The sequence below is a fragment of the Zalophus californianus genome, chromosome X (assembly GCF_009762305.2).
Source record: "Zalophus californianus isolate mZalCal1 chromosome X, mZalCal1.pri.v2, whole genome shotgun sequence".
In the NCBI taxonomy this organism is placed as follows: Eukaryota; Metazoa; Chordata; class Mammalia; order Carnivora; family Otariidae; genus Zalophus; species Zalophus californianus.
The window spans coordinates 83,481,569-83,498,936 of record NC_045612.1 but is presented as its reverse complement, the minus strand read 5'-3'; the positions used below and the strand labels follow the sequence as shown (position 1 = coordinate 83,498,936).

The 17,368-nt window shown below is 46.8% G+C and overlaps 1 protein-coding gene and 2 pseudogenes across 2 annotated transcripts; all 3 read right to left on the bottom strand.

Moving 5' to 3' along the window:
- Nucleotides 1–53: 53 nt before the first annotated feature.
- HSD17B10 (hydroxysteroid 17-beta dehydrogenase 10) lies at nt 54–2,416 on the bottom strand. Of its 2 annotated transcripts, none has more exons than XM_027608973.1 (6): nt 2,317–2,416; nt 1,813–1,977; nt 1,018–1,182; nt 777–905; nt 587–695; nt 54–387 (listed from the first exon to the last, which is right to left on the bottom strand). In XM_027608973.1, exons 1-6 carry the CDS (start codon nt 2,341–2,343, stop codon nt 197–199), a joined length of 786 nt encoding a protein of 261 aa, XP_027464774.1. In that variant the 5' UTR covers nt 2,344–2,416; the 3' UTR covers nt 54–196. The 2 variants fall into 2 exon arrangements, with proteins under 2 accessions (XP_027464774.1, XP_027464775.1); XM_027608974.1 differs by lacking the exon at nt 2,317–2,416 and adding an exon at nt 1,594–1,729 and having other exon boundaries at nt 1,813–1,972.
- An 8,154-nt stretch (nt 2,417–10,570) lies between these two features.
- LOC113930396 lies at nt 10,571–11,248 on the bottom strand (annotated as a pseudogene).
- A 2,180-nt stretch (nt 11,249–13,428) lies between these two features.
- Nucleotides 13,429–14,031, bottom strand: LOC113930397 (annotated as a pseudogene).
- Nucleotides 14,032–17,368: the final 3,337 nt, after the last annotated feature.

The window sequence follows — 17,368 nt, the reverse complement described above, 5'->3', positions numbered from 1 at the left end:
GCCACCTTTCTTCCCCATGCCAGTTTCCCCAGCACACAGCATTATATGCTCCGTGTGAGAAATAGACTTTATTAGGCACAGAGTGTGACTGCTGGGCAGAGTTACAAGATGACTGTGGGACTTCCTCCCAGGCTGCAGTAAAGTACTCCAAGGGAAGCAGGGAGAGAAGAGCATGTGTTTTCTCTGCCCTCTCCCTTCAAGGCTGCATGCGGATGGCCCCATCCAGCCGGATGACCTCTCCATTGATGAATGGGTTCTCGATGATGGCTTGTACCAGATGAGCATACTCAGCGGGATCACCCAGTCTGCTGGGAAAGGGCACCTGGCTGGCTAAGAAGTGGCGCACTTTTTCTGGGAGGCTGGTGAGCAGCGGGGTGCCAAACAGGCCTAGACAAGACAGTCAGAATCAGAGGCCCACCCTTCCTTTCATATTTACCTGGTCCCTCCTCACCTTAGCTCTACCTATGGTACTTCCCGATGCCCAGAAATGGAAGGCTATTGCTGCTTAGCTGGTAGATAGTTTCCCTTCTCAAATGCCCATGAATCCTACCCAATCCCAGGTGTGGCAGGGAGGGACTATCTCTACCTGGAGCAATGGTCATCACTCGGATGCCCATGGGAGCCAGATCCCGAGCAATGGGCAGGGTCATGCCCACTATGCCCCCCTTGGAAGCAGAGTATGCAGCTTGTCCAACCTGGAGAAGGAGCAGAGGTCACATGTGGAAGGGCCCTAACAAGTCACCAAGGAGGCACAAGCCTTGCCCTCGCCCACACACCTGGCCCTCAAAGGCAGCCACACTGGCAGTGTTGATGATGACCCCACGCTGGCCTCCCTGGTCTGGCTCATTCTGGCCCATCTCACCGGCCACCAGGCGGATCACATTGAAGGTGCCGAGGAGATTCACCTGAAAGACCAGCAGAGACATGGTGTAGGGCCTTTTGTCCCCTAAAAGCTTTGGAGGTACCCACAGCCAAATACCTTTTACTCACACCCCTGGGGATCCTCCAAGGCCTTACATTGAGAACTCGCTGGAAGTCCTCCAAGGAATGGGCCTGATTCTTCTTTAAGTTGTACGTCTTTATGGCCACTGCAATGCCTGCACAGTTGACTGCCACATCCACACGGCCAAACTTTTCTTTTGCTAGAGTCAGGGCTGCTTGCACGTCCTTCTCTGAGGTCACCTTCAAAGGGAGAGGTGGAGAAAAGTATTCATCTCCCAGGACACACACTCACCACTAAACCTGGGCAAGGGGAGAGCAGGTCCAGTCTTTGAGTAACAACAGAACTGTGTAAGCAAGGAGGAGGCCAAAAGAAAACACGAGAGTGGGGCAAAAGTCAAAATGTTAGGTGCTGTAGTGTTCAAAACTGTTTTCAAATCTATACTCTCTTTTGATAAATTCACATACCTCTGGAGATTTCTGTGGACCAGAGCAGTTTCGAGAACTGCTGATATGATATCAGCTTTTTTGTACCTCTACCTGCTAAGATGATTTTATCAAGCGTTACTTTCTGTAGTTTGTTTCATGAAAAGTTTTTCAACTTTGTAAATATAACATTGCAGGGCACAATATGCATTTTCAAACTATACATACCCCCTCCAGGAGATTCTGATATATCCAATTCCGATCCCCACTGCTGGGGATCCAGGCTTTGTACATTCCTTATTGCAGGTGCTCCCACAGTGCTGGACCGATGGCTCAGGCCAAAAGGGACAAGGAGACGGGTCCACTGTCCACACAGATAGCACCCTTAGGGAAGGGGACCCCACGGGTTCCCAGGCCGGTTTCGGTGACCTCATGCCCACAACTTACATCAGCTGGGGCAAAGGCGCAGCTCTTCCCTAACTTCTTGGCTTGGACCTCCCCATCAGAGTCGGGAAGGTCCAGAAGCACAGCAGTGGCCCCTTGCCCCACCAGTCGCTCTGCTGTGGCCAGACCTAGACCAGAGGCTCCTCCGGTTATTAGAGCAACCAGGCCCTGTGAAGAAAGGAACGGTCAACGGTAGACTGCGCAGGCCACCCCCACCCTTTCATCTGCCTGTTCTCCAGGCTTCTGCGACGGCGGTGTGTTTCCTCTCCTTCAGGATGGGACCTCCGGTGTCTCATGCCCCAACAGCCCATCCAGTCACCCCCCACACACACACACACACATATGCCGCGGAGAGTTGACCTTCACCTCCCAAGCCCAACCGCCGCACTACCAGGCTTAGACAAGTGTGACCCTTTCTCCCAGCACCGATCTCTTCCCCCTAGGTCCACGGCCGCGCGGTCCCAGTTGGCGCGGCGGAGCAGCCGGGAGGAGCGACGAACCCCCTACCTTCACGCCCCGGCACGCCGCAGCCATCTTGCTCCGAACTCTCCGCGGGCAAGACGGTCGGGCGGGCGCTGATTGGCCGAGGCGGAGGCGTGTGGGGGGAGGGGGCCGCTGAGCATGATTTCGGGGCGTGGCGTCGGCTGCGCGCGTCCCGGGCCGAGAGGGCGAGCCCTGCGCAAGGTGCCTCTGGAGTTACTTCACCTGGAGAGAGAACCCGATTGCGGCAGCGCAATACCAGCCACGCTCACTGCCAGACTCTCTAGCTGATCTTTGGGCAGGCGGCCAGCTCCGCGGGCAGTAGGCGGACAGGAGATTTGAGAGTTTTCCTTACTCCTCAGAAAAAGCCTTCATTCAAGCATAAACATGTGAGAGACCCCTATATTCCAGGCTGTGTGCGGGTCATTGGGGATACCAAGAGGAATAAGAAAAGGTTCATGCCTTCCAGAAGAACACAGTTCAGTTGGGGGAAAAGATAATTATAGTACAGACACAGACAAAGGAAGGGACAGAGAACAAGATTCTGAGACATAGACATAGATATCCAAAGATGGAGATTCTGAGAGCCATCAAAGAGAAATATGTTAAGGAAGAGATTGAGAGGAACAGAGATGCCAGACAGGATCACAGAGATATGGATGTGGAGAGCCACTAAGAGACAGAGAAGCTAGGAGACAGACATTCTGAGACAGACATTCTTAAGAAGCACAAGCCCAGAGAGGTATAAACAGAGAAGCAAAAACATCTTTCATCAGCTCAGTCTTTTCTACTGTCCTCTATCTGTGTCAAACCTATTTTAAATCCCAAAGCCCAAACCACACATTGCCGAGGGGACCTCAACCAGACACCGTCATTTTAGACCCAGGTCTTTGGTCACCCTAGAACATCTTTCAGCCAGCATCCCAATTAGAATCTTGAGCCCACCTAATCTACCTAATCTGACTTCCTCCCTGACTTCTTCCCCAAACCAAGGTCTTCGAGCCATAAATCTTAGTCTACATTTTCAGCCCCATTCAGCTTTATGTTTCCTCTATCTGAAGTATCTCCCCACATGCTTTCCCACCCAGAAAGACTTCCCTCTGGGCCTCCTAGTTGTTGATAACCACTGCACTCATGGTCACTATGCCATATTCATCAAAGGATTCAGTATAAGATTCACAATCTTTCTGACTACATGCAGTCCTCCCAGCAATTTATAGCACTCCTGGCTGGGCCCAATATGTTCCAGCCACATGGCCTCTTTGTGTTCATCTTTGCATTAGCTGTTCCTTCTGCTTGGAATTCTCTCTCCCCGATGTTCACATGACTGCCTTTTTCTTAATTTTTTGATCATTTAGAACTAAGCTTAAATGTTACCTCCTCTCCCTGACCACTCAAGCTGTAGACACCTAGTTATTATTCCATTGTGTCAGAGGAATTTATCGAGGAGGTGACCACTGGTTGACCTGAGAGCTGGAGCCGGCAATGGGTATCTCTGCACCCCTTCCCCTGTCTTTGGAATGTATGCTCTGTGCAATGTTCCCATGGCCGGAGCCATTTCAGGGACACAGCCTTGAGAGAGTAAAATGTTGTTGAGACCATCTGGACTGAACACATGACTGAACCCAGCTAAAGCCTCTATATAAATTTTTAAGATTCCAGTTGGTGGGTGCAGAGATCTACTCGTCTTTCAGCTGTCCAAGAGAAGCTTTGTATGTAAATTCCCTTGCTTGTTAAATCTGCCACCTACCAATCTGGGGCAGTCTGCCTCTATCTTTGGTCTCTCCATGCTCTCCATGTACAGGGGCCAATTTGTGAGCCAACATATTGCATATTTGAATTCTCTGCATAGCACTTACAGACCCGTAATCTTTTTTTCTAATCTTGGGGCCAGGTGTGTTTTGGAATTCAGCTATTTTTTTCAATTTTACAAAGGAAGACCTACTCTAGATTACATAACTCTGTATACTGCATATACTCTACACTACATAACTACTGAGAAAGGTCTAGAGCATCACTTACAATTAAACATTAATATTTTAGAGTGAAAAGTATGAACATTAACATTGAGTGTGAATCAAAACTATAGGCAGCCTCACATTACTTTGGGTCAGGTTTTGTCACCTAATGGGTTTGGGCTCCAAAGTATGCTTTTCAGAACTTTTGGGTCATGGAATTGTGCCTAAAGGCTTTTGAGCCTTGTCTAACCCAGTCTTATTTGTGTGTGTGTGTGTGTGTGTGTTGTGTAGTTCTCTCCCTGCTAGAAGGTAAGCCCCACAGCGGCAGGGTGTTGTCTTACTGGTTCACCACTTGGCTACCCAATCCCCAAAGCACTGCCTAGCATGTACTAGACACTCAATACCGATGAATGAATCGATCAATCAATCAGGCAATCAATCAAACAATCTTGGGAGAATTTGGGGGCCCAGCTTCATGATTCCTTCATCTGCTTAACTCCAGGGACCCTCACCTCCTCTTGATTTTAACCACTTCTGTCTAGGCGACATTATTAACCTTGCCATGCCCTGGAATGACTCCCTCACTTCCCTGGCATCTACACACCACCATCTCTCACTCTGAACATGTTGTCCCAGTCATTTTGGCTCTCCTCCCTTCCACACTTCTTGTATCTCCTTGAATCCTCTTATTCCATGGGTCTTTCCATTTTCTTTCCACCTAGCTGTCTCTTCCTACTTTTCTTCTGACCAGTGTAGACCCTCTCTCATTCCCCTTCTCTCTTTAACCATTCTTGCTGGCACCCTCCAACCATTTGTCCCTTGACATCCTACTAATTCAACTTCTTCACTTTTCAGCACAGACTCTGAAGCCAGAAGGCCTGGGTTTGAATCTCAATTTCATCATTCACTAGCTGAATGACCTTAGGCAAGTTACTTAACTATTGTGCCTCGGTCTCCTCTTTCATAAAATGGGTATAGTCAAAGCACCTATCTTGTAGAGTTGTTAGGAATAAATGAGTGAATGACTATATAAGAAAAAAGGGTACTCAGAGCAGTATCTGGCCTTTGGCAAGAGCTATGTAAATGTTAGCTATTGTTACTCTTCAGAGCAGTGTCTCCTAGCCTTTTTTATTTTTTTTTAAGATTTTATTTATTTATTTGAGAGAAAGAATGAGAGAGAGAGAGAGCACATGAGAGAGGGGAGGGTCAGAGGGAGAAGCAGACTCCCTGCTGAGCAGGGAGCCCGATGCGGGACTCGATCCCGGGACTCCAGGATCATGACCTGAGCCGAAGGCAGTCGCTCAACCGACTGAGCCACCCAGGCGCCCTCTCTTAGCCTTTTTTAGGCTGTGAAAACCTCTGGCAGTCTGGTGAAGTCTAAGGAATCCCTTCACAGAATAATGCATGCATTAGATAGGATATAAAAATAGGATTACAAGAGAAATATAATTACCAAAATAAAAAGAAACACATCTGTAATGTAGTAATATATGTGCTTCTTTATTTATACATTAAATCCCAAGCTCTATTAACAGGTCTCATGACTACCATGATTTCAAAATAGTGATGTTATTTCAAGAGATCTGTAACAACTCTGATATGCTATGAAAATCTGATTTCCACTGGTAACAAAACCACAGGTACTGCTAATACTATTGTAGTTTATTACATCCCATAGAAGGACATACTACACCTTGTGTTGGTGATAGTGAAAATAAAGATGCAATTTCCCCCCATCCAAGTCCATGGGCTGCTTGAATTCTCCCTACAGTCTCTGAAAGGGCTGTGGACCCAGGGTTAAGAACTCCTGTGTTTAGAGCAAATGGAGGCCATTAAGTGAACACTTCCTCTCTTGTCACCTCCAATAATGTCTCTACCCACACTATCCATCCTTTCCTTGGGTCTCAGAGGAGAGAAGTCCTGCTTGGGCCTTGCCCTTCCCACTGGGCTTTTCGTCCCAGCCACTTCCATTTGCTTGGGTATTTGTGCCATTGAGCATCCTCTCTCTTTATTGTACACAACTCTGTCTCAAGATCATTAGAAAATAGGGAATCGAGCAAACCCAACTTTTGCACACAACAGATAATCATCACATTTGGGGTATGTGGGCGAGAAGTGAGCAAAGGAGCATGTCACCAGAACCAGCAACATCCAGCATTACCTCACAATCCCCAGGGGGTATTACCTCTACCAGGAGATGAGAGAAAAACAAAGGTGGTTTTGCCCCTGGGAGATAAAAACCACAAGATAACCCGTTTAACCCTTATGGGTACCTGCCATTACCCCTGCAAAAACAGAGCTGCACTGGCTCCAGCTGACTCCGAGGTGGCATTGGAAAATATAAGGGACCCCAAATTATGGGGGTGGGGGCATCCAAATGTGTGCCTGTTGGGGCACAATTTGAATAAATGGTTTAAATTCTGAAGGCGTGTGTGGAACATGAGAATGTGGCTAGCATCTGAGAGTGTGCTAAGGATGCATGCTGGCTGAGTGTTTACCATTTGAATAAATGCGACTAATGTCTGAATGAACTTGTGTGATTCCAGCCTAAGTTCATCATGAATTACCATTGCCCAAATCAACAGCCATTGTTTAGCCTTGGTATAATCAGAACTTTCTGGCTACATTTTGCCATGTTTGATTACTTCCTCTTCCTAGAAACGCCCTCCCCTTGGTTTCCATGACACCTAACTCTCCTGGTTCTTCCTACTTCCCTGATTGTTCCTTTTGGCCTTCTCCCTGCACCCCCTTTTCTTCTGCACCCCCTGTATCTGGGGAGCTTAACTGTCTCTTAGTTTTGATACTGCCTCTCTGCTGAGGATTTCGCAATCTCTACCTTCAGCTCACCTTCTCCACTGAACTTCAGAATGAGGTAGCCAATCATATGCTGGCCCCCTACACCAGATGTCCCTCAGGCATCTACAACACATGTCCTAAACTAAACTCAATCATTGCCCCTTAAAACTTCTTTATCTCAGCTGGTAGTAATATCATCTCTCCAGGCACACAAGCTAGATCTTGGGACTGATGCCCTCTTCATTCTTTCTAATCAATTACCAGATCCTGTTGATTTAACTCCTGCATACTTCTTGAATCTGGCACCTCCTCTTTCCTAGCTTCCAATTATCACCACCCCAAATCTCTTGTCTGTACTATTGCAACTGGTCAGATCTCACAATTATCCCACTTAAAAGGATCCTTCAAGAAGCCAGCAGAAGCCTCTTTCTAAAACTCAAATTTTGGGGGTGCCTGTGTGGCTCAGTCATTAAGCGTCTGCCTTCGGCTCAGGTCATGATCCCAGGTTCCTGGAATCAAGCCCCACATCAGGCTCCCTGCTCAGCCAGAAGCCTGCTTCTCCCTCTCCCTCTCCCCCGCTTCTGTTCTCTCTCTCGCTGTGTCTCTTTCTGTCAAATAAATAAATAAAATCTTAAAAAAAAAACCCTCAAATCTTGGGGCGCCTTGGTGGCTCAGTCATTAAGCATCTGCCTTCGGCTCAGGTCATGATCCCGGGATTCTGGGATTGAGCCCCGCATCAGGCTCCCTGATCGGCCAGGAGCCTGCTTCTCCCTCTCCTGCTCCCCCTGCTTGTATTCCCTCTCTAGCTGTCTCTCTCTCTCTGTGTCAAACAAATAAATACATAAATAATCTTTTAAAAATTTTAAAAAATAAAACTCAAATTTTATTATGTTAGCATCCTTGTGTTAAATCCCCTTGTTTTCAGTGCTCTCGATAATCTGCTGCCTGCTGTCTGACTTCAGTCTGTATAACACTGTACTTTCCAGCAACAATGCACTACTTGATACTGATGAAATTTGGAAGTTTTTGGGTTTGTGAGTGAATGGCCAAGAAAGAATTCTTGAGAAATTTTTGGTGCAAAAAGGCGATTTTATTATAGCATGGGGACAGGACCTGTGGGCAAAAAGAGCTGCACTGGGATTGTGAGGAGTGACTGATTATATAGTTTTTAATTAGTGGGGGTTAGGGATAGCGTAAGTCTCTAAGGAATTTGGAAGCAAGGCTTTCAGGACCTTGAGGGGCTAGCTGCTGTTAAGATAAGGTTACTTTTAGAAGACATACAAATGGCCAACAGACACATGAAAAAATGCTCCACATCACTCGGCATCAGGGAAATACAAATCAAAACCACAATGAGATACCACCTCACACTAGTCAGAATGGCTAAAATTAACAAGTCAGGAAACAACAAATGTTGTCAAGGATGTGGAGAAAGGGGAACCCTCCCCTCTTACACTGCTGGTGGGAATGCAAGCTGGTGCAGCCACTCTGGAAAACAGTATGGAGGTTCCTCAAAAAGTTGAAAATAGAGATACCCTATGACCCAGCAATTGCACTACTAGGTATTTACCCAAAGGATACAAACATGGTGATCCAAAGGGGCACTTGCACCCCAACGTTTAAGCAGCAAAGTCCACAATAGCCAAACTATGGAAAGAGTCCAGATGTCCATCAACAGATGAATGGATAAAGATGTGGTGTGTGTATACACACACACACACACACACACACACACACACACACACACAATATTAAAAAAAAAAGAAAGCTTACCATTGCAATGACGCGGATGGAACTAGAGGGTATTATGCTAAGTGAAATAAGTCAGTCAGAGAAAGACAATTATCATAGGCTCAAAGGTGGCCTTAAGTGATTTCCAAATGCTATGCACTTTCCCTCCAATGTAGAACATGACAGTCAGAAAAGGAGCTTCCTGGTACTGAGGGACAAAACCACTAAATATAAACAACCTGAACATTCATCAGCGGTGCTTTCAAAGAAAGATCTTGATCAAAAGGGGGAAATGTGAAAACTAATAAAAGGAAACTTCATTTAGAATGGAATTGGGAGGCTGGTAGGGGTAACTCTCACACACACCCCCACTAGTTATCCATTGCAGACTCAACAGGAGGAGATGGACCTTACATATGGAAACTACTATACTAACCCAGCAGGGGAAATGAAGTGTATGAGACCCTCCTCCCCACCCTCAGGCTACTTTTGACGTTGCAATACGCAGCGGGGTTTTAGCAGCCGGAAACCAGAAGGAGCATAGGAAGACCAAGCCTCCCTCTCCTATGTGTCTTACCCCTGGATGCTCTTCCTGGGTAGCACCAGTCTCCCCAGCTTCGAGGTGAGACAGGACGGGAAAGAGGTCAGCGCCAGGCTGCTTGCCCTCTGGACTCTGGCGGGGCTTGGAGAGTTCAGCAAATGCCCCCTCACGTTCCTATGGCAGACACTGGAGAATGAAGGGCTGGCTGTGGGCCTGTTCCTGCGCTCAGGCAACGTCCTGGAAAGCAGGGCCTCGTGGGGAAGAAACGTGGTTGCCAAGCCTTAACCAGTGACTGGATTTTTCAGCCGGTGTTTGCCACTTCTCAACCTCCCTTCAAACTCTACCACAAAGCTGTGTCCTTGAAGGCCTCGTCCTAGTTGGCAATAAGGCAAGGAAGGGGCTGAACAAGAGCACTCGCACAGGTACTGTCCCGACAGCCCCTTTCCTCCCCTGCCTCCCCCCGCCCCCCCCCCCCCCCCCCCGGCTGCTCACACAGCAGTGCTGATGTTGACCAGCCAAGGGTGAGGCTCAGCCATCGAGCACACACACCCTTCCCTAGGCCCTCTTCACCACCACCAGCTCCCCCACTGCAGTCTCAGTGATGACCACCAAAGAACACAATCTCCAAGCAACTTGGCATCCAGTTTATATTGAGCCTCACCCCTGTGTGGGTCAATAACAGTGTTCCCATGAGACCTTAGCACTTAGGAATATGAGCTGGTCAGGAAGCAGGGGAAATGGGCTTCTTCTCCAGGAACCTGAGTCAAAGGCTAGCTTTACCCCCAGAAACTCTAAATACTGTCTGAGCACTCACTCTGCAGAGCTCAGTTCGGAAACGTGCAATCAGAACTCTTCGGTGACATTCAACAAAAAGGCAACATCTTGACTAGGCAGATACACTCCAGGGGAAAGAGCAAAACAGAAGGCGTGAACAAGGGGAAAAGACAGAGAAGACACTGGAAAGAAACAGGCCAAAGGGCAGGGCAGACAGGAACAGAAAACCTGGACCACCATGGAAAACACCAGCTCAGGCCAGTGTTCCACCTTCTCTATTCATTCCAGAAATATTAGCCTGGAGCAAGAGGGAGGGGAGGAGTAGGAGCACAGTGTTTGGTAACAAAAATAGAAGGTTGGGTGAGAAAATAGGAGACAAGGAGATGGCATTCTGATCAGCATGAAATGACTGGGGCAATGACCAGCAAGATAGGAGGCACCTAGAGACCCTGTGAGGCACCAACTATGCAACCACATGTTTCTAACAGAGAAGCCAGGGTCTGACCACCTTCACCTGCCCTGTCTGCAGCAGCACCTCTGGCTCAGATAATGAGCAATAGAGAGTATATCCCAGTTCATCTATACCTTCAGGAGTGAGCTCTGCAAATAAGTTCACCTTGGGATTTAGGGCACTGGGCAGGACTCCGGCCTCCAAGTAGCTGATGAGTCCCCTCAGTGCCTATAAGAATCGGTTGGCCAGCATATCTGGAGACCAGTCAGCCTCCTCCTGGGCCAAGGGGAGGATGACGTTGGTGAGCTGGCGGGCAGTGAGGTGGCCCAGAGCTGGAGTGGACTTGCATATGGCCTTGAGGATCTTGAGGCACAGACACTGGCAGCCTAAATCATCCTGGTCCAAAGCCCGTAGGTGTGCCGTCTCTGCAGGACCCTGGCTCAGCCACCATAGGTTGCCATACTGTGCCAGCTGGTGTGGTCTGGCTACCAAGACGGTGTCGCCAAGAGTCCCTGATAGCAGGAAGTCAATGACAAGATCCTTGTCATGCTCATACTGCACTTCCAAAGTCAGGGCTTCTGGGGGTGGTGCTGGTCGGATCACATTAAGAAGCTTCTCCTCCAGGGACATGCAGAGTCGTGACTTCTTCAAGTCTACCTGGCCCTTCCTGGCCAATGGCTTGGGCCAGGGCAGGAAGAATGTATCCATGTCAAAGGCCGAGGAGTCTGTGGGAAGGGTCTGCAGGTACGGCCTGTCTTCCTGTCCTTATTCAGCAACGGGGCGGGGCGGGGGGGAAGCCCATCCAGTTCCATTCTTCCCAGCTCCTTCCCCTACCCCCAATGGCTTAGGCGGGTGGGGCTTAGGGGTACTGATTGCCCTATTGTACATCTGCTTAACTGCCAACATGGCTGCTCCACCCACCCCCAGCACCAGCCAGTCACTTGGAGAGCACAAAATCAATGGCTGTGCCAATGCCATTGTCATCCTTCTTGCCTTTGCGCTCACCAGAGCCTGCTCTCGCTCACGGGAGATGGAGGCAAGATAGAAGTCTCCATCAGTGTAGCGAATCTCTAGACCCTGGCGCAGCAGGGCCCAGTAGAGACTGAGCACTGCCTCTCAGCTCTGCTGAGGTATGGGGGACAGGCAGGGGCTGGGCGTCAAGCCACGGACTGGACGCTACAACTCCTCGGGATTTGCCTTTCGCCAGGTACCTCTCCCGGGGTCACCCACCAACATGGCCCCTTCACTTCCGGGATACGACCTTGCGCGTGGAGTTGAGGGGAGGGACTCAACTTTCCCTGAATTATACTTTGGACAGGTGGGACAGATGAAAGAGGCACTTTCTTCAGACTTATTAAACTTTTCCCACCAATACTGGTTCATGAATGCCATCGTTTCCTCAAAAGACCAATGGTTTGATGCATATACAGTGGAAATTTTAGAATTTCTGGTAGGGCTGGATTGTTGTTTGGCACAAACCAGAGTTCTCTCTTTTTTATCAAGCCAACAATTACTAGATTTCTAATGTTTTTTCCTTTCTGCGGCAAATTCTTGGGTGTCTCTCGGTCAATTTTTCCAAAATCATATGGCAGAATATCCCCTTAGACCAGAGGTTTGGCTACTGGTTTCCTTGAGAGTAGCAATTTTGGAGGAAATGTCAGTGAGGTGGTTTACTTTGGCTTCCAGAAAGTCAAGTCTGGAATGCCCAGGAACCTTAACAACAGCTAGAGCCACCTGCAAAAGTATGGCAATCTAATAAATTTGGGGCATAGAAGCCATTTTTAAGTTCATCCCTATTGGAGGTAAGGCAGTCTCATTGTTTACATAACATTCCAAAGTCACAAGCTACCCCAAAGACATACCAACTATCAGTATAAATGTTTGCAGTTTTACCTTTGGCTAAGGTAAAAACTCTTGTGAGAGTATAATTCAGCCTATTGGGCTGAAGTAACCAAAATGTAAAGGTGCTATTTCAATGACTTTGAAAAGGAAATATGCAGTAGCATACCTAGCACAATATTTACCATTTTTATCCTTTAAGTAAGAACCATCAGTAAACCATGAAAAATCTGCATTAGTCATGAGTTTCCTGTAGTGTCACGGAGAGTCAAAAGGTAATCTGTCAATGTCAAGCAGTCATGAGGGGTTTCACCTGGGTCCAGTTGTAGCCCTTACTCTGAGATCAGATGCCTATCTAACCTGAGCTTGAACAAACTAATTTTTCTTTGGAGACTTTATGTCCCTTTAAGGCCAAAAGTTGGTTTTTTTTTTAACCTTGGAATTTTAATTATGTACATAAATAGCAACATGAGAAGGAGGGATTCTAAGGCTGGACATTATCTCTAGGTGAAAGGATTTTCGAATAGTCCACTTGTAGTATGGCATTACCCAAGATAACAAAGAAGCCTAGTATAGTTTTTCGTGAAGAAGAAAGCCAATTTACTACATTCAGTACTGACTTCTCTGCCATTTTTCTGTAGAAATATTGGTTTACTGCATGGAGTTTCCAATATTTACCTGTAACTGACTAAAATGGGCACAGCAGGGATGCCTGGACGACTCAAGTGGTCAGGCGTCTGACTCTTTTTCTTTTTTTTAAGATTTTTATTTATTTATTAGAGAGAGAGAGAGAGAGCACAAGCAGGGGATGCGGCAGGCAGAGGGAGAAGCAGACTTCCCACTGAGCAAGGAGCCTGATACGGGACTCGATCCCAGGACCCCGGGATCATGACCTGAGCTGAAGGCAGACACTTAACCAACTGAGCCACCCAGGTGTCCCATGGGCATCCAAGTCTTGATCTCAGCTCAGGTCTTGATCTCAGGGTCATGAGTTCAAGCCCCGCATTAGGCCCCGTGAAAAAAAAATGAGCAGAGCATGGAGCATTCTACTAATTTCCAGGTGAATTCTTCACACTTCCTGGCTTTTGAAAGTTCTTCTTCCACAAATCTACGACTATGTATCCTCGTAAACCCCAGGCATATAATTTCTCCCTACTGACCTGGACAAATACGATGGCTTGTTGTGGATAATAAACAGAGGCAGCTACTCCCATGAACCCAGGTGGATACACCAGCTTCCTTATTTTTGAACCTCTAGCCAAAAGAAGTCCAACAATGCCAGCAAAACCAATAACACCAAGTCTTGGGAAAAAATCCAGGAGGTACATTTTGGAGATATTCATAGCTACCTAACCCCTATTGAACCAAGCTCAGCATCTTGGGCTTAGTTTGTGAGTGCATTTCCTGACACCAACTTGTATATGGCTCACAGTAATGTTGGAGGTGTGAGATGCTTTCATCAAGTTGGGTCCTTGGCTCCCCCACATATTTAGATTGACCCTCGGGAATGGACTAGAATGAAAGCTCATTAACCCTCAGGGAAGTTGTGTGAAATGAGTCCTTTTTAGATGATGCATAGACTCAAGATGAGCAGACACAGACTGGCTGGCCCCACAGACTGGCTGGCCCCACAGACCTGAATTGCCAGACATGTTGCTGGCAGAGGTGGCTCTGGCGGGGTCCAAGGCCAAAAGTGTTAACAGGTAGATGCTGTCCCCTGTGTAGAGGTTTGAGTAAGGGAGCAGAGAGGCAAATCATCTATGTATTATAACAAGGTAGAGCCTGCAGAAAACTTTATATCATCCAAATGGGCTTTTAAAGTTTGTGAAAAGTAAGGACTCTCTGTAAAACCCTGGGACAGGTGTACACCTATCAAGGTGTATTGCCATTCCTCCCGAGTGAAGGCAAAAAGATATTGGCTATCCTTATCATCTGGAATACTAAAAATGCAATGATAGATCAGTTACAGCAAAAAATTTGCTTTCAGTGGGAATGGATGTTAACAGCACATAGGGGTTAGGAACAACAGGGTGCTGAGGGATAACAGTATTATTTATTGTTCAGAGGTACTGAATAAACCTCCAACCTTGGCCATTGGGTTTTCTCACAGGTAAAATAGGAGTGTTACAGGAACTAGTGCAGGGGATAATGAGGCCCTGAGCCTTGTAATCTTCTATTATGGGCTTGATGCCCTGAAGGGCTTCTTTATTTATAGGGTATTAATGATGGAAAGAGGTTTTGAGGGATCTATTTGAATCTTGATGGGAGGTGCAGTGTGGATTCCGCCAAGATCAGTTGAGACTTTTGCCCATAAAGAGGATGGTAGCTGATCCAATAGGAACAAATGATCAGTGTCCCTGGGCTCACCTATAGTGGCAACAGAGACAGAACAAATAAAAGATGTCAAACAATCATTTAATTCCCCAAATTGGCTATTTTGATTACTACTGTCAAATTCTAGAATTATTTCCCCCCAATTGGGAGAAATGCTGGCATGATACTATTCTAAGAAATATCACCCCAATAAATGAATAGGGGCAGAGTAAAGAAGGAAAAAAAGGATTAAGTAGCTCTTAAAGGACCTAGACAAAAGGGATTAGGTTCAGAGACAGGAACCTGTTGAAGTTTATTAGAGATCTCCACTATTTGAACTGTTTTAGGACTCCAAGGCAGGGGCTGCATTTATAGCAGTGGGATTGAGCAACAAGGCTATAGCTCTGGTGTCAATAAGGACAAAGATTCAGTCCCAATCTGGAGAATGGTTTCTCTAGGCCAATTAAGAGTGGAGATTGAGATGAGCCTTGTAGTTCCTCAGAGCCCCAGTCACTGGGAATTAGGAAGACATTGGAAAGACTGACAGAAGGTGGAGGACAGAAGGTGCCTGGAGCACTTAAAGTTGTAACAATCTTTCTTTTTTTAAAAAAAGATTTTATTTATTTATTCGACAGAGAGAGACATAGTGAGAGAGGGAACAGAAGCAGGGGGAGTGGGAGAGGGAGAAGCAGGCTCCCCGCTGAGCAGGGAGCCCAATGCGGGGCTCCATCCCAGGACCCTGGGATCACGACCTGAGCCGAAGGCAGACGCTTAACGACTGAGCCACCCAGGCGCCTGTAACAATCTTTCTTTTTAATAAGAACATTATCTTGAATGTCTGGCTCTTTGCAATAATAACAGAAACTCGAAAGTTTTTGGTTTTGTTTAGGGATCTTCATTTGCCAGAGCTGAAAATTGAGAATCGTAGCAGTCTTTCTTTTAGGTGACTCACCTAGGATGCAAGCAAGTTGGTTTGCCATATTAACTAAATCTGGAGTACACAGTTTCCCATTCTGTCCTGGTCCTTTTAACTAAAAGAGAAAGAGCCCAGTTCAGCCTGTTAATAAACTTAGAGTTAAATGCCACCCAGTGGATTCAACATATAAAGGAAGACCAGAATATTCTTAAAAAAAAAAAAAAGATTTTGGGGCACCTGAGTGGCTCAGGCGTTAAGCATCTGCCTTGGGCTCAGTTCATGGTCCCAGGGTCCTAGGATTGAGCCCCGCATCGGGCTCCCTGCTCCGTGGGAAGCCTGCTTCTCCCTCTCCCAGTTCCCCTGCTTGTGTTCCCTCTCTCGCTGTGTCCCTCTCTGTCAAATAAATAAATAAAATCTTTAAAAAAATAAAATAAGTAAAATAAATTTTAAAAAAAGATTTTATTTATTTGAGAGAGAGTGAGAGAGAGAACGAGTGGGAGAAGGGGCAGAGGGAGAAGCAGACTGCCTGCAGAGCAGAGAGCTGGACTCAGAACTTGATCCCAGGCCCCTGGGATTATGATCTGAGCCAAAGGCAGACATTTAACTAACAAGCCTCTCAGGTGCCCAGACCAGAATATTCTTTTTTTTTTTTTTTTAAGGATTTTTATTTATTCATGAGAGACAGAGAGAGAGAGAGAGAGAGAGAGGCAGAGGGAGAAGCAGGCTCCCGAGGAGCAAGGAGCCCGATGCGGGACTCGATCCCAGGACTCTGGGATCATGACCCGAGCCGAAGGCAGACGCTTAACCATCTGAGCCACCCAGGCACCCAGACCAGAATATTCTTAAAAGACAATTTGGAATTCATTGTAATAGTCATGAACAGTTTCAAGCTTTTGTATACAAGGCTGAATTTTGTTCCAATTAGTGTACTTGGGAAAAGTTACTGTAATTGCTCAGTGGAGATTTCCAGCAAGTGTTCTAGCATCTTGACAAAATTTAATGGTTTGTTTCTCTAAATCCCCTTCGGGATGACCCATTGTGGCTAGTTTCATCCAAAGTTTGGCTTGGTCCTCACCAACAAACATGTGGACTATTGATAGAAACCTGACAAACCAGGGCGCCTGGGTGGCTCAGTTGGTTGGGCAACTGCCTTCGGCTCAGGTCATGATCCTGGAGTCCCGGGATCGAGTCCCACATTGGGCTCCCTGCTCAGCGGGGAGTCTGCTTCTCCCTCTGACCCTCTTCCCTCTCGTGCTCTCTATCTCTCATTCTCTCTCAAATAAATAAATAAAAAATCTTTTAAAAAAAAAAAAGAAAGAAACCTGACAAACCAGGCTGATAAGTTTGAATAGCTATGTTAAATTCTTTGGCAAACTTATGCATGTCCTCAGTCACTTTAGGAAATTCTTTATGGCTCACAATTTGGACTTAATCCAGGCAACATAACTGGAGGTTTATTTAGATCCTCAGAAGACTTAACTTTGAAAAGGTAAGTTTCAATAGGTTCAAGAGAGGAGCAAGAGGGGAAAGATTCAGAGGAAAAGGAAAGTTCAGCAGACAGAATAGAGGAAAATGGAGCCAGATGCAGGGCCTGAGCATGAGGTGGCCACCATGTATCTGCAGGTATCAAAGAAAATGGGGGAAGGGAAAAAGAGACCTTGGAAGCCATTTTGGCTTCTTTCAATGGTTTTCCTCAGTTAATTTAGAAATAGTCCTTTGCAGAGACAAACTTAGAATCCTGAAAACATCTGGAAGCCTCA

Coding starts and splice junctions, on each gene's coding strand:
- HSD17B10 (XM_027608973.1), bottom strand. CDS start 2,343: ATGGCTGCGGCGTGCCGGGGCGTGAAG. Junction 1,183..1,812: donor GCGCCTTTGCCCCAGCTGAT/GTAAGTTGTGGG, acceptor CTCCCTTTGAAG/GTGACCTCAGAGAAGGACGT. Junction 388..586: donor AGTGATGACCATTGCTCCAG/GTAGAGATAGTC, acceptor TGTCTTGTCTAG/GCCTGTTTGGCACCCCGCTG.